Source organism: Camelus dromedarius, chromosome 9 (genome assembly GCF_036321535.1).
Source record: "Camelus dromedarius isolate mCamDro1 chromosome 9, mCamDro1.pat, whole genome shotgun sequence".
Lineage (NCBI taxonomy): Eukaryota > Metazoa > Chordata > Mammalia > Artiodactyla > Camelidae > Camelus > Camelus dromedarius.
The window spans coordinates 18,537,013-18,558,528 of NC_087444.1; the positions used below are offsets into that span (position 1 = coordinate 18,537,013).

General features: G+C 35.9%; 1 protein-coding gene across 4 annotated transcripts in view; it reads left to right on the forward strand.

Moving 5' to 3' along the window:
• The window catches only part of HIPK1 (homeodomain interacting protein kinase 1), a 48,186-nt gene that overhangs the window by 5,685 nt on the left and 20,985 nt on the right, over positions 1 to 21,516 (forward strand). For all 4 annotated transcript variants that reach the window (XM_031457858.2, XM_031457857.2, XM_031457859.2 and 1 more), the window contains exons 2-5: positions 4,183 to 5,260; positions 13,368 to 13,491; positions 19,710 to 19,829; positions 20,622 to 20,708. In XM_031457858.2, the coding sequence (XP_031313718.1) occupies positions 4,185 to 5,260; positions 13,368 to 13,491; positions 19,710 to 19,829; positions 20,622 to 20,708 (1,407 nt within the window). In that variant the 5' untranslated portion in view covers positions 4,183 to 4,184. The remainder of the gene's footprint in view (positions 1 to 4,182; positions 5,261 to 13,367; positions 13,492 to 19,709; positions 19,830 to 20,621; positions 20,709 to 21,516) is intronic.

Here is a 21,516-nt window from a genome sequence, read left to right on the forward strand (position 1 = left end):
AGGGCAAAACATTGTCAGATGATTACCTTGGTTGTCAAATCTAACTGTTTCATTCATAGTTGTAATATTTGAATTCTTTATAGTAAGATTATCTACCTGTAGTGCCCATAGGGTGAGGCACCCAGTAAATGTTGTTAAATAGTTGTGACCATGGCAGGGAGTGGAGAGGCTGTTAATTTGACTGTTTTTGAAAGCCTTGGATTCTAGAAAAATTCAATTCTTTTTTTAGCAGTACGTAAGTACCAGTTGCCTTTTGTCTATTCTAGTTTAGGATTAATGCAGTTGGCAAATTTGTCATTTTATTTATATGGTTAAATCCTTAGAAAGTCAAGTTTGAAATGAAAAGACGAGTATATTGCTGGAGTCAAAAGGTGCAACATTTTCAGGAGTTTAGCTTTTAGTTTATTGGGAGCTATTCTTACGTGAATTGAAAATACGTGTAATTTGCTTAACAGAATCTGATACGTAGTAAGTTTTTCACAGATGTTAATTCTGTTCCATATTTTTGTTTGAGAAGTCTCAGCCTAGGAAGAAAAGTGTCTCCCCATTTGCAAAGCAAATTTTATGGAACATAGTATCTTTGTTTTGTGCCTAGAAATGTCTGTTTTTTAGCTGAATTTCAGAGTGTTACATAAGTCAGAGAGTTGATTTTTCTAGGCAATTTTGATTCCGTATTTTCTTCTCACCTAGTGCTAGTTGAGGTCAGGATGAGTCTTAGCCACACTGTAAGAGTCCTAGTGGCATGACATTGACTTAAGGACCACACAGCCTTGCTGGGGGGAAGGCCAATGAAATTCTGGATTCTTTCCCTTGTGGTAGACTTAAGCTTGTCATTAAGAATTATATTCATTTATATACTTAAACTTTCAGATCAGTCTTCTAGAACTAGTGCTTTTTGCAGTGCTCAGTGTGAAGATTTTAAGCCATTAGTATCTATTATTTTGTTCATTGGGTGAAAAGTTGTCAGTAACATTCCTCTGGTAAATGCAGTATTTTTAAAAAGTGTCTAGTTATGATCATACTTTAAAAATTTGGTATTACACTTAATGAATTCTTTTCAGTTTTATTACTTTGAGCCTCCGTATTCCTAGACATAGCTACACACTGCAAATTTTGTATTCAAATTCTTTTACTAAATACTTTTAGGTACATAAAGGTTGTGCTTGTGTTTTTTGATAGATTGTTAAAATTAGTAACTCACCAGATACGGAAAACAAATTTGAAAAATCTGCTTACTTTCACTGTTCAAAAATTGACTTGATTTTATGATAAATATTTTTGCATGTATTTTGTAAAGGCACTACTTGATTTCAGTTTTTCCTTTATTATAATTTGATATTATGTCAGTGATATAGGTAGAACAAGATGATTTGTAAATTTGTAAACTAGGAGTTAAATTGCAGTAACTTTATCTTTTAATTTACACTTTTTTACCCTCCAGGTTCATGTAAATTATGGAAACTCTTGTTTAAAGTAAATCCAGAGCACATTTTAAAATGGAAAGTTTAGGATTTGTTCTTCCTTCCAGCTATTTGGTCCAGTGCAGATGGTTATTAGTTGCATTCAGGCACGAAGAGATGTATACTTTTGCTTTTTTATGTTCTGTAACATCCCTTGTCATGTTTCCTTCCTTTCTGGTTGTGTGTATTTATTCTCTTATGACTAACAAAGTTATACTGTATGTACTAGAGTGGAGACTTCCCCCCTATCTCAAGGGCCAAGTGGATAAAAGAGAGGGACTTAAGAAAACAAAACAAGCATTTGAAAATCTTGCACTTTATAACATGAGTAGTAGGAGGTAGACTTGAGGTTGGTAGGCAGGGGTCAAAACACCCTGAGTGTCTGCCTGTATATTGCCAGAATCTGTGGTAGATTCTGGCAATATAAGCAAAAGAACAAGACAGGTATGGTACCTGCCCTCCTGGAAATTTTACTGTAGCTGGAAATGTAACATTACATGTAACATTCATGTTATAAGGTAGGTACACAGTATTATGGGAGTGCATGGTGGGGGAGGGGCGGCACTGGTGGTGGTGATTGTGGAGAGTGTATTTTATGCGTGCGAGACTTGGGAAACAGTTTTCCTAGCAGAAAGTCTTCTACATGTTAGAGGGCCTTCCAGGAACTGAAAGAAGGGCAGTATGGCTGGAATGGAGGAATTGAGGTGGGGAGATTTTAGGACACAGCAACCCTTATTTGGTGAGCTTTTTAAGGCAGGTTTAGGATTTTGGATTTTATCCCCAAAGCAGTGAAAAACCCTGGAGGCAGAGGGAGGGAGGTGGTTCAGAAAGAGCGGTCCTCTGATTTACATAGTTTAAAAACAAAGATCCCCTGAGTGCATTCGAGATGAGTTGGGAGGCTACTGGCAGTTTGAACTAGAAAAATTCCAATAAGGGTAGAGAAAAATGGCTGATTTGAAACATGCTTAGGAGGTAGAATGATAAAATTTGGTTATAGATTAGATATGGGGGATTAAGGGAGAGGAATAAGGGAGGGGAATGAGTCAGGATAATAATATTAAATGAGTTCTAGGCACTAAGCACGTCACATGTATTAAATCATTCTCAGAATAACCCTCTAAGGTAGGTATTGCTGTCACCATTTTACAAATGAGGGAACTGAGACTCATTTCCTCCTTGTTTTTTGGCTTGAGGTTTTAGATGTATGGTGGTCCATAATTGAGGTAGGAAACTGGGCGTGGGGTGGAGGCTTCAAAAGTATAATATTGGACATGTTGCATTTGAGATGTGTGTAAGTTAATGTGTGGAGTGGTCATTTGTAAATAAGGCTTTGGAGTTCAAGAGAAGTCCGGGTTAGAGAGAGATTTGAGAATTTTTCGCAGATGACCAGTTCTGGGAAGTAGTTATTGAAAAGGGGGAAGTGTGGAGCAAGAGAAGAGGGATTACTGTGGAGCCCCAAGGCATCTGAAGGTTGTATGGTTGAGAAGGGGGAAGATAAATATGAAATGGCTTGTATGCTATGGTAAATGTTTGGACTTTGTTCTGAAAGTATTAGCTTTGGGATTAGTCTTTGGGTTTATTGAGCTTAAGATGTCTGTGGGTCATTTAGGAACAGAAAGGTGGGCTGTTCTCACTCTCTTTCTTCATATTTTTCTGAGAATAACTTCCCGTGGTTCTTCAGAAGAGTCTCTCTAGGCTTCACGTCATCCTGATTTCTTTTCTTCTGGTCAGCTTATCAGTGGTCCTCTTACAATGTAGTGGTGAGACCTAGACCCTATTTTATGTGTGATCTGAGCAGAGTGAATTGCCTTCACTTTGTCTTCCACTTTCTGGACACTACTACTTCTGTGAATATAGTTTAAGATTGAATTAGCTTTTGAGGGGAGGGGAACATTATTACATAATGTTTCCTCTTACTAACAAACTGTTTTTCATATATTCTCCTGCTAAACCTTATATCTCTTATCCTTGTGCTTTGTGCTTGCCAAATTTTGGACCTAAGTAGGGAATCTATATTTGTGTTAAATGTCGTCTGCTAGATTCACCTTATGACGTCTGCTCCTTGTGATCTTTTTGGACCTGTTATTTAGCAATGTTGAGTATCCTGCCCAAATTTGGTTCATCTGTGAGTTTTATAACATGCCATCTATTGCTAAATTTAAGTAATTGATTAAAAAGTTACTCAGGGCAGGAATGAAGACAGAGCTCTGGAATGAACTCTGGAACAAAAGAGCCTGGTCTTGAATTTCAGTGCTACCATTTAATAGCTGTGTAATTTTGGGCAAATTACTTTCACCGCTCTGTGCCTTAGTTTCCTCATCTGTAAAATGGAAATAATGATAGTATTTTCAAAGGGTTGTGGTGAGAATTAAATGAGTAATGTGTGTGAAGTGCTAAGACTACCACTTGGCACATAGTAAGTGATCAATCATCTAAGCTATTATTATTGTTACTGTTTTTATTTTATAAATATTGTAGATGTTTATACTCTTTCAACAGTTTCCTATTATTGCTGAGTCTCAAAGGGTGATTGATGTGTAATTAGACCAAAGTGTTTATCCTTCTATTAATAGGAAAACATGTCTTGGAAAATGTATAAAGTAAAACCCCAGCCAGGTATATGTTTACTTGTGGTTTTTCTGAACTGAAAGATTTCTTATGTACCAATTGAGGGGATGGGTATAAAGTTGAGGGTCTAATTCTTTCCTCTTTCTCGATGTAGGTATGGCATCACAGCTGCAGGTGTTTTCCCCCCCATCGGTGTCGTCGAGTGCCTTCTGTAGTGCAAAGAAACTGAAAATAGAGCCCTCTGGCTGGGATGTTTCTGGACAGAACAGCAACGACAAATATTATACCCACAGCAAAACCCTCCCAGCCACACAAGGGCAAGCCAACTCCTCTCACCAGGTAGCAAATTTCAATATCCCTGCTTACGACCAGGGCCTCGTCCTCCCAGCTCCTGCAGTGGACCATATTGTTGTAACAGCCGCTGATAGCTCGGCCAGTGCTGCTACATCAACCTTCCAAAGCAGCCAGACCCTGACTCACAGAAGCAACGTTTCTTTGCTTGAGCCATATCAAAAATGTGGATTGAAAAGAAAAAGTGAGGAAGTTGACAGCAACGGTAGTGTGCAGATCATAGAAGAACATCCCCCTCTCATGCTGCAAAATAGAACTGTGGTGGGTGCTGCTGCCACGACCACCACTGTGACCACGAAGAGTAGCAGTTCCAGCGGAGAAGGGGATTACCAGCTGGTCCAGCATGAGATCCTTTGCTCTATGACCAACAGCTATGAAGTCTTGGAGTTCCTAGGCCGGGGAACATTTGGACAGGTAGCTAAGTGCTGGAAGCGGAGCACCAAGGAAATTGTGGCTATTAAAATCTTGAAGAACCACCCGTCCTATGCCAGACAAGGGCAGATTGAAGTGAGCATCCTTTCCCGCCTAAGCAGTGAAAATGCTGATGAGTATAACTTTGTCCGTTCTTACGAGTGCTTTCAACATAAGAATCATACCTGCCTTGTGTTTGAGATGCTGGAGCAGAACTTATATGATTTCCTAAAGCAGAACAAGTTTAGCCCACTGCCACTCAAGTACATCAGACCAATCTTGCAGCAGGTGGCCACGGCCCTGATGAAGCTCAAGAGCCTTGGTCTGATTCACGCTGACCTTAAGCCTGAAAACATAATGCTCGTCGATCCAGTGCGCCAGCCCTACCGAGTGAAGGTCATTGACTTTGGTTCTGCTAGTCACGTTTCCAAAGCTGTGTGCTCAACCTACTTACAGTCACGTTACTACAGGCAAGTGGCAAATGCTAAAAAAACGTGTCTTAGATTAGAGTTCTGTCTTTATACTTAACATGTATTACAAAGGGCTATATATAACAGTGAATTTACTTACAGATTTCAACACAGCGTAGGATAAATATGTTTTGGTTCATTCCATGTGTGTGGCATTCCTATATGTAACATTATTTCTGAAATTTTATTTAACACTAGAAAAATTAATTCACTCCGATTTTGAGGGTTTTTCCTAGTTGAATTATACTAGCATCTGGCTCTTTCTTTACTACCATTATACCTAATTTTCCCATTTTAAAGTGTCTTCAAATATATAAAGATGTTTACTTATTTGTGATGGATTTGGGCATATGATGCTACTTTTTTCCAAATTCCTATCTTGGCAGGTGTGATGCCTTGGGAATAATTCCAGGTTTAACTCTAGCAACATTTTATTTTATGCTTTCTTTCTTGCATAATAAAGAGAATTAGATTAGATGATTGCTAAGGTCTCTTCTTGTTCTAAGATTCTCAGATTACTTTGAATTTATTTGGACATGAATTTATTTGGTTTTAAAATGGCCTTGACCCAAGCATCTTTCACTTTAGCGATTTATATTTCCAGATTGGTACTTCTAATAAAGCTACCTTTTCAATATATAATAATTATTGGGACGGTCCTTAAATGCTGGTATACAGAATTTTGTCTGTACTGTAATGGAGGGACATTACTGAAAGAAGAGGGGAATGTCTTTAAATGAGCTTGTTATTTTTCAGTACCTCATTTTTCTTTCCACTTATTAATTTTAAGGATATTTTAACGATCATGCATTAAACACAAATTGTACATTCATCCAATCAAGAAGTGAAACACTAAACAAGAGACAACCCACAAAATGTTTATCAGGAGATACGTCTAACATGTCAAATGCCTATAATAAATTTTGAGGAAATAGAAATTCTGAACTAAGAATTTTATATTATCTGTGAAAATAATGTAAGGGTATTTTAACCTGTACGTGGACTCAGAAAATATGCCATCTACATATTTTTTGTTTTTCAATTGTGGTAAAATCTGCCTAATATGACATTTACCATTTTAACCATTTTTAAGTATACCATTCAATGTTGTGAAGTACATTCACAATATTGTATAGCCATTACCTCTATTTCCAAAATTTTTCATCACCCAAAACAGAAACTCTGTAACCATTAACCAGTAACTACCCATCCTCCTACCTGTTACCTCTGTTGGACTTTGTGTCTCTATAAATTTGCTTGTTCTAGATATTGCAATTAAGTGGAATTATACAATGTTTGTCCCTCCGGGTCTGGCTTATTTCACTTAGCAAAATGTTTTCAAGGTTAATCCTTGAAATTCTGTAGCATGTATCAGAATTTCATTCCTTTTTAGGACTGAGTAATATTCCATTGCATGTATACACCACATTTTGTTGTTTATCTATTGATGGACACTTGAGTTGTCACCACCTTTTGGCTGCTGTGAATAATGGTGCTATGAACATTGGCATATGAGTGTTTAAGTCCTTGTTTTCAATTCCTTTGGTTACAAAGGTAGAAGTAGAATTTCTGGGTCACATGGTAATTCTTTGTTTGACTTTTTGAGGAACCACCAAAAAAACTCTTCCACAGCCACTGCATGATGTTACACTCCCACCAGTAGTGCATGAGGATTCCAATTTCTTCTTATCCTCACCAGAACGTGTTATTTATTTTCTTTCTTTCTTTCCTTCTTTCTTAATTTTTCTTCCTTTCTTCCTTTCTTTCTTCCTTTCTTTCTCTCTCTTTTTTTCTTTTTCTTTTTCTTTTTTTGATAATAGCCATCCTTATGTATGTGAAATGATGTGGTTTTGATTTGTATTTCCCTAATGATTAGTGATAGTGAGCATCATTTCATGTGCTTATTGGCCATCTGTATATCTTTGGAGAAATGTCTAAGTCCCTTGTCCATTTTTTAATTGGATTTTTTGTTGTTGTTGAGTTGTAGCTGTTCTTTATATATTTTGGGTATCAATCCCTGGTCAGATACATGATTTGCAGATATTTTCTCCCATTCCATATTATTGCCTTTTCACTCTATTGATAGTATTATTTGCACAAAATGTTTTAAATTTTGATGAAGTCCGATTTGTCTTTTTTGTTGTTGTTGCTTGTACTTTTGGTATCATATCCAAGAAATCATAGGCAAAACAATGACATGAAGCTTTCCCTGTTTTCTTCAAATGGTTTTAGCTCTTATATTTAGGTCTTTGATCCATTTTTGTAGGATATAAAGTATTTAATTTTTGTAAGGTATAAAGTATGGATCCATTTTCATTCTCTAGCATGTGGATATTCAGTTTTCCCAGCACCATTTGCTGAATGACTGTCCTTTCTCCATTGAATGGTCTTGCCACTCTTATCAGAACCCTTTGACCATATATATAAGGGTTTACTTCTGGGTTCTCTATTCTCTTCCATTGTTCTAAATGTTTGTCTTTATGCCAGTACCATGCTTTTTTGATTACTTGTAGCTTTGTAATAAGTTTTGAAATCAGAAAGTGTGAGACCTCCAGTTTTACTCTCTTTCAAGATTGTTTTGTCTATTTGGAGTCCCTTGAAATTCCGTATGAATTTTGGTTTTTGATAGGGATTGCACTGAATCTGTAAATCACTTTGCACAGTATTGACATCTTAACAATACGAAGTCTTCCAATCCACCCTCATCTATTTTTAGCTTTTTTTTTTATAGTTTTATAAAACTATGCTATTTCTTACTTGAGTGAGATGAATAAAGAAATTCTTAGGACCTTTGGTTTTTGATTTCATGCTGCTCTAGGCAGCTTGGATAATTTTGAGAATTTTACCTCCATTTATTTATTTATGACTTGGGGTATTTAGGTTCCAGTTACTTTTGCTTCTAATATTTTCCCTTGAGCAACCCCCCCCCCCCATATATACAGTATACGCTATAGGTGCACTGAAGTGTTGAACTCTGCATCTCATTTTGTGAGCACGGGGGTGGTAAGAGTGAGAGCACAGCTGAGGCATGAGGGCTGATCAGCTCTTGCTTTCTTGATCTTTTTCTCCAATCAGTGCCAGCAGGTGTTCTTTAACTATTTGCTCTGTCAGAGAGAAAGTGCATTCTCTTGTGGCAGCAGAGCAATTTTAAGATTGAAAAGAGTGATAGAGATAAGAATTATTTCATGAAATATTCTTTTCTGGAATTTTCTCTTAAAGGGTAAAGGACACTTGAGTGATAATTAGTTCTGGCAACTTAGCTTTCTCTAATGTGTAATTTATTTGAATACTTTTCAGTGTTAGGTTGCTGGTCTTTGCTGCTTTTCTCATTCTTTTAATTTAATTTAAGCTGTTCCTTGAGTAACTTTGTTCTGTTTTGTTTTTACAGAAAATATGATTTTCAAAATTTTAAATCCACCAGTAATTACTCTTCAACAAAGCTTCCTATAAATTCATTGCATTTAGTTGTTCGATACAGGAGTACAGTCATCCATCGTTATCCGTGGGGGATTGGTTCCAGGCCCCACCCCCATACCAAAATCCACAGATGCTCAAGTCCCTTATTAAAAATGGTGTAGTACAGCCTGCTTTCCACATCCACAGGTTTTGTATCTGTGGTTACAGAGGGCCAACTGTAATTTTAAATGGAGCTTAGTATACCCCTTAAAAACAGGAGTTCATTCTGTGTATTACTGAGAAGTTACCGTGTATACTGAGGTTCAGTATCCAGGGCATGACTACATTTAAGATTTAACACGAGTGTTCTGTTGTGTCACAGTAGTACTTGATAATGAGTCTAAGGCAAATAGAATAGCAACTTATGCAGTTCTTCTTTATTGTTAGTTTTATCCACAGTGATCCTCTTCATGTTGCATTGTTGCTTTATTAGAGTACATTAAGTCCTTACCCTCTTGTCTTTCAGAAAACCTCTCTGAAATCCTTTTGGCCAGTGAAACATTCTGGCTCCAGAGCCAGTCTTCCTCTTACCCTCCTGTTTAGTTTATATTGCTTCATCTTGCTGGTAACATGCCAAAGTACTATCAGTTGACATACATTTTTGCCACCATGCTGTCTCTGTTGGCCACTGGCATGACTCGATGATTCAGACAGTACAAATAAAGTACTTTATTTCCTGGCCTGCTGTAAATGTAAATGTAGACTAATTTCATGAAAAGTTGCTGTCTCTGGGGTTTGAGTTCTAGGCACAAAGGTTTGCCATGCTTACAAGCTCAAAGCTTTTCCATTCTGAACAGACTAGTTGGCCTTTATTTAAAGCTGAGGTCATTTTATTATGTATGGAAGGACAAGGTCTAGAGAAGGAAGGCATGTTTTCAGTTCATCCTAGACAAACAAACAATCCAGTTTCATCTGACAGTGAAACCACAGTTACACCTAAGCCACAGATGCAGGAAGTTAGACTGTATGTAACGACTCTTATTTGATAAGTAAGTTTGATGGCTCTGAGATGGGTAGGAAGAAACAAGAGTGTTCATGAAAATGAGCAGAGAATGATTTGTACTGTTAAATGATCCAAGCCGCAGCTTGCTCTGGGTTTCGGTGAAATAAATCTTTACGACCTAGGTGAAAAATTTCAATTTAAAGGTATTTAAAGTTGGGAAATAAAAAGGTATGAATTGCTATCTCTACCACCAGGTTAATTAGAGCCTGTTTAGTATTTTTTTTTTTTTAATTTTAATTAAAAAATTTTTTTCAATGGAGATGCTAGGGATTGAACCCAGAGCCTTGTGCATGCTCAGCATGCGCTCTACCGCTGAGCTATACCCACCCCCAACCCAGTATTTGTTCTCTAAGGATGGAATGTACTTCAAAGAGGAGATCCACTGTGTCCAAAGTACAGTTAATACCATTTTTCTACCAAGGGCTGCCAGTTTTATTTTCCTCTTTCCTGTGCTTCAGTAGGTAGTCTTTTTTACTGTCCAGCTAGAATGTCAGAGCTGGAAAGGGACTTAGAAGAGTAATTGTCTTACTGTATAGATGAAGTAGAACCAGAATTTTAGTGTCTAGAGTTTATATTGAGGGATTGAGAGATAATGGAAGCCAAGAGGAAAGATGATATAGTAATGAAAATATTAAGAATTTTAATCTGAATTCACAATTTAAAACATTCAGTCTTTAAAGGTGAACTTGCTCTAAATTATTCATTTCTGTTCAGTAAAAGAAGATAACGTCAGTCTTTTTGTTTCTTAGAGTTTAGGTAAGTCTTAACATTTTTAGGCTCTAATGATAGTGAACAGCCCTCAATAGACTAAGCAGCCTTATTTTATTTTTATTTTTACTGCTTTTTTTTTCTTTTGATACTTACTTTTTTGTATGGTAGATGTGGTAGAGTTAACTGTTTTGAGTGAGCTTTTGCTGGAAATCCTTAGCTGCCTTTGTTACTCCAGAAGGCAGGGTAAGACCAAATGGAAAAAGTGACTCCAGCCAATCTTCAGGGTTTTTTTGTTTATTGGGACTTGGGGGCAGGAATTAGTGTTTTTCTTAATTTCCCTGAAACTCTAAGCTTTAGAAGCCTAACAATTGTCACATACTATGTATGGCTACCTTTCTAAAGAAGTAAATTATTGGGTTGTCTGGCCCCTCCCTGTGACCTACCTTTTGGATTTTAAAATGTCTTCCTGGTATAGTGGAATGGCAGAATCAATCTGCTGCTCTTCAATTGATGTTTAGGAATGTTCTAAGCCCAGTTTTCATTTTGGCACAAAGCCATTTGCGTTTTCCCTGCCAGCTATTTTTGGCACTGTCATGAACTTAGAAATTAATGATTCTGCTCAGTGGAAGTTAAAATTTTGTTCCTTTTCAGTTTTAGAAAAGCTTTTATGTTTCTGCGTACTCTTACCCTCTAGTTTCTTAATGGTGTCAAACATGCCACAGTGGTTGTATTTCACTGAACCCTGAAATTCCATCAGTAATACGGGGCTCTAGCCACCAGCAACAGGAGTATCACTCTTGAAGATTTTTTCTTTGGCTCACAGAACCACAGTTCACATCAAACAGGACAAAAACTGATGAGATTAGTGCTTCAACCTTTAGCTTACAAACAGTGTAAGCCTCGACAGGCCTGGATCTTCTGCTGTTTCTGTGCAAGGATTGGGAAAGCTTCTAGACCCTATGAAGTCCTTTAATTTATCCTATTTCCTAAGGGAGGATATTCTTATTTAGGGCAATAGCTTTATTCCCTCCCCACTCAGTCTTTTGTTCCCCCTACGTACACACAAAGCAATAGTAAGCACACATTGCTTGAAAATAAAGTTTGGGAAACCTAGGCGTTCCATGAGGAGACATGGCCTATTAGATGGTTCCTGATGGAGAGATCTGCTTTTCCATTTAGCTTCGGTTAAATGAGGGATATGAATCTGGAGTGTCCTTACAGATTCAAATCCTGTGACTTATAAGAAGGAAAGGAAATTATTTGGAGAAGATGATAAAGTATTTAAGAACTCAGACCTTGAATCCCTACTGCCTGGGCTCCAGCCTTGGGCAAGTTACTTAACCTGTCAGTGCCCAGTTTATTCATTTCTAAAATGGAAATGATACTCCTATATAGACTTTAAGATACCATGATTATAAGATGAAATATGATTATGTACTAATAAGAAAGTAAAAGATCTGCCATTAAACTAAAACTTACCATCACTTGCAAGAATCTTAATTTTAGAGATGTTAAAATGTGAAAAAAATATGCATCTTATAACTGATGACTTAATAGTGGCAATGCCTGCTTTCATAGGTTTGTTGTAAGGATTGAGTGAACTCATTTATAAAGAACTTAGAACAGTGCATGGCACATAGTAAGCACTACACAAGTGTCATCTATTATTGTCAATAGTAAAGTTACCTATTATTATCATCCTTTTTTTGAACCCACTTATCTGTTAATTTTAGTCACAGTTTGAAAAATACCATGTATACCACCTTGCCAAATAGATGTATATAGATGGGTATGTATTTAACATTTACTCATTTGGAGGCAGAATAATTTACTCAACTTCAGAGCAAGACTGCCAGGATTCAAATTCTAGCTCTGCTACTTATTAACTATGGGATTTTGGGCCAATTACTTAATATGTCTGCCTCTGTTCCCTCTTAAATGGGGATAATAATTTTGCCTTGGATGTGATTATATATATAAAGCTCTTAGTTTATGGTTATTACCATAGTCTTCTCTTTACGATTCCCTATGGTTGGGTTTCTCACTGAGAGCATTAATGGAGATGAATATTTCTGGAAACAGTTCAAAGTTTTAAAATAGTGTTGATATAGTAATAAAAGTCATTGTTTTATCTGACACTTAAATAGTGCTTGCCATGAGCCAGGCCCTGGTCAAGAGCTTTAATATTTAAACATCATTATCATCATCATCATTATTATTTATTACTTATTTACTTAAATCTTACCACAACCTTATGTAGTAGGTACTCATCTCCATTTTATGAATGAGGAACCTGAGGCACAGAGAGATTAATTGCCTACTGCTATTAAATAATGGAACTAGGGTTTGAACGCTGGTAGTCTGGCTGTAGAGTCCTTACCGTCAACCACTCTGTCTGTACGGAAGACATTTCTGTCACAAAGGGGTATTTTTTGATCAGGCCATTTAATTGATTTTTCCATAATTAAAAAGGTGCTAAGAATAGAAAGAATAAATCCATAATCTCTTATCTGTAATTTCAAAATTCAGAAAGCTCTCAAAGCTAAAAATCTTTTTTCTGAGTTTGGTATAAGCTTATTTGTTGGCATGACCTGACTTGAATTAGTGTAAGGCTGTTTAAAGCATTTATCTTGCTTAATGTGATTGTTCATATGTTTTGTTGCAGAAATATTAATGTGTTTGATTATGAGGTGCTTCCTTAAACTCCACTGGGATTTATCATGCAATATGTAGTACCTTTCTGAAATGCAAAAAGTTCTGAGTTCCAAAACATATCTGGCCCCAGGAGTTTCAAATTATGGATTTTATACCAAAGATCATTTTCAGTTTCATTAAATCAATGTACCTTTACCTGATACTAAAATAAGACTTAGTCAACATAGTTAATTTCCCAAAATAATGTTTATTTTTGTAATCTGCTATTTTTGTTTTTGTTAGAGCCCCTGAAATTATTCTTGGATTACCATTTTGTGAAGCTATTGATATGTGGTCATTGGGCTGTGTGATAGCTGAGCTGTTCCTGGGATGGCCTCTTTATCCTGGTGCTTCAGAATATGATCAGGTAAGAGTGTTTATTTGGATGGAAATAGAAAACAAATAGTTACTTGTGAAAGAGATTCTAGAGGAAAAGAAGTACTAGCGAAGTATTTAGATAGTAGGGAAGTAATAGTCTGATTAAAAATAATTTTGAAAGAATAAAATTTTTTCTACTGCTTCTTAGTCTGAAGTTGTTTGCTATTCTATATTTTAAAAAGGATTTTACTTTATGTAACTTTAGATTGCTACTTTTCCAGATCTAATGACTTATTAGAAGCCAGTGTGCCTTGTGCGTTTAAGATATGAAAATACAGTAAGGATGTGAAATTGGAATTTTAAAAGCAAAATTTGACTCATTCAGAGCTGTTATTTCCTTTTATGCGTGGCACATGCTGAAGTAATGCAATGTATATTAGGTCTCTGTAAAATAGGATTTAGGAGGATTTGCCTGAAATCATGTAAGTTGAAAAGTATTGTAATAAATTTTCCATGTTTGAAAACACACAAGCTTCAGAAGATATGCCACAGCTTCCTAAGGAGCTGGTCCTAAAGGAAGAAGTTTTGCCATGGAAGTAAATTGTGAATTCTCATTTCTTGTTCTTAAGAAAGGCTTCTAACTACTATGTTACAAGCTCTTTGAGGGCAGAAACTGATTGTACTAGTGTATTCGTCACTGCTGACTACTGCACATAGTAGGTACACGAGGTTTTTTGTCTTTGATTTTTTTTTTTTTGAGAAGTGAATGGTTATCTGGAATTATTAAAGGGAAAAAGAGTAAAACAGTGAAAAGAGCAGGATTAGGGATAGTTTATCTTGATGCATCTTTGGATATAAAAGATTCCTATGGCTGGATCCTTGTTCTTACAGCTGATTTTTTTTTTTTTTAACAACTTGAGGTATAGTTCACATACCATATAGTTCAGCCATTTAAAGTATACAGTTCAGTGGTCTTCAGTATGTTCACAGGTTTGTGAACCATTACTGCAATCAGATTGATTGATTGATTGATTGATTGATTTAAATGGAGATACTGGGGATTGAACCCAGGAGCTTGTGCATGTTAAGCACGTGCTCTACCACTGAGCTATACCCTGCCCCCTGCAATCAGTTTTAGAGCATTATCATCACCCTAAAATGAAACCCAGTACCTGTTAGCAGTCAATGGCCATTCTCCTCCAACTGCTTCTACCACTACGACCTTGGGCAGCAACTAATTTACTTTCTGTCTTTACGGATTTGCCTATTCTAGCATGTCATATTCATCACATACACTATGTGGATTTTTGTAATGGGCTTCTTTCACTTAACCCTAATGTTTTTCACCCATGCTGTGGCATGTATTAGAGCTTCATTACTTTTTGCAGCTGATTAATGTTCCATTGTATGTGTGTATATATACACATTTTGTTTATCTGTTGATAGACGCTTGAGTTGTTACCACCTTTTGGCTGTTGTGAATAATAATCCTCTGAACATTGGCGTACAAGTGTTTAAGTCCTTGTTTTCAATTCCTTTTGTTATAAAACTAGAAGTGGCATTGCTGGGTCATATGATAATTCTATGTTTAACTTTTTGAGGAACCACCAGACTGTTTTGCACAGTGGTTACACCATTTTCCATTCCCACCAGCAATGTACAAGAGTTCAGTTTTCCTACATCCTTCATCCTTGCCAACACTGGTTATTTTCCTTCTTTAAAAAAAAAAAATAGCCATCTTTGTGGATGTGAAGTGATATCTCATAATGGTTTTGATTTGTATTTCTCTAATGATTAGTAATGTTGGACATCATTTTATGTGGTTACTGGGCATCTGTATATCTTTGGAGAAGTCTGTGCAAGTCCACTACCCATTTTTGAATTATTTTTGTTGTTGTTGTTGTTGTTGGGTTGTAGGAGTTCTTTCTATATTCTTATCAATCCCTTATCAGTTATGTGATTTGCAAATACTCTCATTCCATGGGGCTGCCTTTTCACTCTGTAGACAAGTTTGTTTGCACAAAAGTTTGTATTTTTTTTCAAAAGTTTTAAATTTTGATGAAGTCCAGTTTGTTGTTTTCTTTTGTTGCTTGTACCTTTGATATGCAAGAAATCATTGCCAAACCCAGTGTCTTGAAGCTTATAAGAGTTTTATAATTTTAGCTCTTATATTTAGGTTTTTGAGCCATTTAAAGTTAATTTTAGAATATAGTATAAGGGAAAAGTCCAGTTTCAGTCTTTTGCATGTGGATATTCAGTTATCCCAACACAATTTGCTGAAAACTGTCCTTGGCATCCTTGTCAAAAATCAATTGACTCTAAATAAATATAATGATTTACATCTTCTGTCAGTTCTGTTCTGTGGATCTGTATCCTATATCTATCCTTATATCTGTGCCACACTATTTTGATTACTGTAGTTTTGTAGTCAGTTTTGAAACCAGGAATTGTGAGTCCTTTAACTTTGTTCTTTTTCAAGATTGTTTTGGCTATTCAGGGTCGCTTGAGATTCCATATGAATTTAGGGTAGGTTTTTTTATTTTTGCAAAACAAAATTATTGTTTTGTTTTAAATAGGGATTGCTTGAATCTATAGATTGCTTTAGGAAGGATTGCCATCTTAACAGTGTTGTCTTCGGATTCATAAATATGATCAAGTTCATTTAGGTTTTCTTTCCCAGTGTTTAGTAATTTTCAGAGTTCAAGTTTTACATTTCTTTTGTTAAATTTATTTCTAAATATTATTTTTTTTTATGCTATGGTGAATGGAATTATTTTCTTCATTTTATTTTCAGATTGCTCATTGCTAATGTATAGAAATACAGTGAGTTTTGGAGTTGATCTTGTGTTCTGCAACCTTATTGAATTCTTTTTCTAATAGTTTTCTAACAAGACTCTAGTTCTAATAGGTTTTGTGATGGATTCCTTATAATTTTTTAACTACAAGATCATGTCATCTACAAATAAAGATAATCTTACACCTTCCTTTCTAATCTGGATTTTTTTCCCCTTGCCTAACTGCTTTGCATTGAACCACACTAGTATAGTGTTGAATAGAAATAGCAAGACATCCTTGTCTTGTTCCTGGTTTTAGGGGGAAAGTGCCTCTCACTATTAAGTATGATATCAACTGTGGATTTTTCATAAATGCTATAGCTGAGATTTTACAGCAGATGTTTGTGTCTTGAAGTCAAATGTGTGTACCCTCTCTAGATATTTGTTAATGGCTTCAACTTTGTTGGAAACATTTTAATTGTTTAAAATAACGAATGACAGTAATACTTCCTGTTTGTGTAAATGTGGGGTTTTTGCTGTTGTTTTGTTTTAAACTGTATGAAAAGCAGTATATGGATGATAGCTTCCCATTCTGTTTTCACAGTGAAGCTCTTTAATTCTATAGTAATAAACATTCTAATGCTTTAACTTTATAAGTGCATCATTGTAGAAAAATTAGAAAAGATGCCAAGAGAAAAATTTTAACCTTTAGTAGTTCTACCGCTCACAGGTAACCTGTTACATTTTGGTATGTTTTATAATTTTTTACACATATAATTTGTTAATTTTCTTTATTGAGTATCTACTTTGTGCTAGATACTCTGGACACTGGCGATTTGGTGCTGAGTAAACATTTTCCTTGTCCTCATGGGGGCTATAGTTTGGTGATGGAAAAAAGACATTCAGTAAATAATCACATAAATAGTTATATAGTACAATTGAGATAAAGTCTATGAAAGAAAATGTAGTTTTACTTTGTGTGTGTGTGTGTGTGTGTGTGTGTGTATGCATATACCTCTTGACCATTATGTCCTAGTGCCCCTTGATTATAGTCACTTTTTCCTACTGCTGTTACCCTCACTTACCTGGGCTGTGGACAGTCTCCCTGTATGTACTCTGGCCTCCCTCCAGTCTTTTTTCCAGAGTGATTTTTTTTTTTTTTCCTGAACACAAGTTTGATCAGGCTACTCCCTTGCTGTTCGATGGTTTCCCCTCACTTAGAATAAAGGGCTAAATTCTTAATATGGCCTCTGAGTCCCTACATGTGTTGTTCCTCCCCTTCCTCTCTCCCTTTCTGCATTGATTTTAACCCCATTTCTTCTTGCTTTTCATGCTCTAGCCCCACTGGCATCATTTCAGTACTGGTTAAGAATGTCTCCTTCCAGCACAGGCCCTTACACATACTGTTCTCTTAGTCTGGAATGCTTTTGTACCACCCGTTTATTTCATTTAGTCAATCCTTGCTCATTTATTAGCTAAAGTGTCACTTCTTCGAGGAGCTTTTCCTCACCAGTCTCCAGTATAGGTCAGGTTCCTTTGTTATGTGTTTTATAGAAGCCAGTGTATTTTTTGTTGTTTTTAGGATGCCAGTGCAGTTTGAATTATGCATTGTGTCTGTCTCCCTCACTTGACTGCAAGGTGTATGAGAGCAGGAACCATGTCTGTTTTTAAAACCACCACTGCCTGGCTCAATAAGTACTAACTGAAAGAATGAATGAATATGTGCTACATATAGTTACGTTTCAAATATAAACTTACAGATACAGAGGAGCATAGACACTGTCTCATCAAATGTAAGACACCATTGATTGAAAGATGCATCTTTTTTTTTTTTTTTTGGTACTTCTAAGAATGTAACCAGTTAAACCATGATTTATCATGGCCATCAGTCATAAAACATATCCTGATTTCAAAGATGTTAATGTGAAAAACACGCCTCTTAGAATCAGTGACATGTTATTTTTTAAGTGAGGTTATATTTAATTTGTAATCTTCTTTTTCACTTGTACATCATGAAATATCTTTCTTTACATGTCAATAAATGTACTTCTACCCTATCATTTAAAATATCTGCATAGTATTTCATTGTACATATTTTATCCTGGATTCTAAATAATATTTCACCCTTTTTGTATGCAAAAGGAGTTCACATTGAAAATGTTCTTATCCATGTTAAAATTTTTTTTCTATTTTGCTAATGCTGTATTTTGGTTTCCAGTTATGTAGCTTCCACAGATTAAGAGTAATATCCTGCTGTTACCGCAAATTATCTTGTGACAGAAGGCCAGATTTGACATGTAGGCCATAGTTCGCTGACCTCTGCTTTACATTCTTAAAAATTGTTGAGGACCCCAAAGTACTCTTTATATAGTTTATATCTATTAATATATATTGCATTAGAAATTAAGACAAGTTTTTTGAGAGGTGGGGTAGGAAGTGAGATTTCCTTGCTTACAAGTTTCTTTTTCTCTAATTTCATCGTTAAATATAGCCATTCATATATGGAATGGGGAATGGTAAAAAAAAAAATTACCTCTTCTATTGCTTTCAGTAGGTCAGGAAAGAAGCAAATTGCTTTTTCGGGTAGGGAGAATTGTGAAAGCAAACAAAAGTGTGAACGATACAACTGAGAAATTTTTAAAACACAAGAATATATAAATCACATGTCTCGTTAGCCCTCAGAGCTATGAGACATCATCACACATCACCTCTGGAAATCTCTGCTATACACCCATGAGAAAGACATGAAAAGGTGAATAATTTCTTAGTATTATTATGAAAATAGTTTATATTTTATAGATTCCCTGAAAGGATCTTGGACCCCCCACCCAGGGTTCCCCAGATCACACTTTGGGAACTGCTGGCCTAGTTCATAGTATATGTTCAAAAAATGTTGAGTGAATAAACATAGAACCTATTGAGTGAATGAAAAAAGTACCTGCTCTTTATTGATGTGGGGATAGAGAAACTAAATTAAGTGCTTAATTTTATGGTATGAGAAATAAGCTCTGTGGCAATTTACAGTAAGGACAATTGACAAGATTTAGAGTAGCCAAGTAAGAAAGAAGTTTATGGAAATTTTTTCCTAATCTAAATTTGGTAATACATCAACAAACAAACAAATTCTTGGTAATCCATGAATTAGTTTGTTGGAAACTGTTCTGTCCTTAAAATCTCTTAAAGTTTTCTGAACTTTGTATCAGAAGTCTTACACAAAAACAAAAAAGGTCACACAGGAAATTTTCAAAACTGAGTTTTCTTTGAAAATAACAGGTATAGTAACAAAGCAATTACTGAATAAATATTTGGCAGTTGCCTGTGAGTGGGTTAGCATGTATATTTACGGATAAATTTTATTTGTGTTGATCAAATAGTTAATTTCTTTTCAGTACCTTTCTTTTCTTGGCTATAGCCAGTAATGTTTTAGTGTAAAAGTTTTTAATAATTTCCCTTTTCTCTCCAAATCAATGTTTTGATGGTTTTGATGTTTCAGATTCGTTACATTTCACAAACACAAGGCTTGCCAGCTGAATATCTTCTCAGTGCCGGAACAAAAACAACCAGGTTTTTCAACAGAGATCCTAATTTGGGATACCCACTGTGGAGGCTTAAGGTCTGACTCCCCTACTATACTTCTCATTCCTGTACTCCTTAATCCCGATTCGAATTCAAAGTTTAGTTAAATTCTTGAGGTGGAGTAGAGCAAAGGGTGGGTGAGGGGACAGTGGGAACATATATTTGCAGGAGGAAATACTTTGAGAAATTATTTAATTGTACCCATTTGGTCTTATACTTACTTTAAAAACAAAACATTAAGTGCCAGTTGAGTTGACTGGGGTTGTTTTATGTGTTTGAATCAGCGGCTGAGAAGGGGATAAGGAGAGTAGTGCTTATCATTAAGCAATGGGAAGAACTAGAATAATTTAGTAGTGGCTTTTTGTTTTTTAAGAGAATTCTCAATAACGATGCCAAAACAACATAAATTCATAACTGCCCACATTAAGACCTTACATATTTTCTTGAAAGAAATATCTACTTTTTACTTTCTTTCACTTTGAGAGATGTCTGAGTAATTTGATTAACCTTATGAGTTAATCGGACTCTAAGCCTATTGAATAATTACAATTTGAGATATCATTTCATTCGAAAGTAGCTTTAAGAGAAAAATGATAATGTCTTTTCTTACATCATTGCTTACATATTTATTTTATCACTGTTGAAAGTGTGGCCGGATATCAAGGTCCTATTTCTAGTGGAAGATGTTCTGGTTGTAAATTATTTTCATGTGTATGATCTCTGGTTGGCAAGGTGATGACACTTGTTTCTTTGTATTCTGGATTTAACTTAGAATAAGATGTGAAAATAACATACAGCTGTAACTTAAAAAAAAATCTGTATTTTATAGACACCCGAAGAACATGAATTAGAGACTGGAATTAAATCAAAAGAAGCTCGAAAGTACATTTTTAATTGCTTAGATGACATGGCTCAGGTGAGTATGGAAAATTTCAGAAAGCCAGACATTTATGTATTTCTTTAATCAGAGATATATTTTTGTTTGGTTATATTAAAGATAGATTCTGTCTGTTATCTTCCAGTATATGTTTTCATTTTTTACAGAAAAAGATGCATTAATATTCTGCCATGTATTAAAAGAATGTTTGAATCCTAGCAAAGGATATTTTTAGAACTATATATTTCTCTTTTGCTTTTGCTTAACTGTTACCAAACCAAACTTGGGTCAGCTCGCTTGAGCTCAGTAAAGCCAGTCTAGTGACACCGGGTTGTGGTGAAGGAAAGTGCAGCATTTACTGCAGGGCACCAAGCGAGGAGTGCAGGGCAGCTAGAGCTCAAAACGCCTGAGCTCCCCTTGGGTTTCAGGGAAGCATTTTTAAAGGCAGTGTGAGGGGGAGGGACTTCCAAGGGTATGTGATCAGCTGTGCACAATTCTCTGATTGGTTGATGGTGAGGTAACAGGGCGATTTCACAGGGATTAAATTATCCTTAGGCACCAGTAGGTCTGGGGGCTGCTTGCTCATGGTCATCAGGTAGTTAACATTTTCCATTTGGTGGGGGTTTTAGCATCTGTAAAACAACTCAGGAATGTGCGTGGGATACTGTTATCTAGGTCCTTCAGAGAGGATTTGAGGGAGGGGTCTATCCCAGGAAGGCCCCATAGGGTCCTGCTCAGTTATATCACTAGTCTTGTTGCATGTCAGTATTTTGCAGTATTGTTTATGAACGTTTCTTTCCTGTCCATTTTCTCTACTAAATAAATATTTACATAAGAGCAAACATTT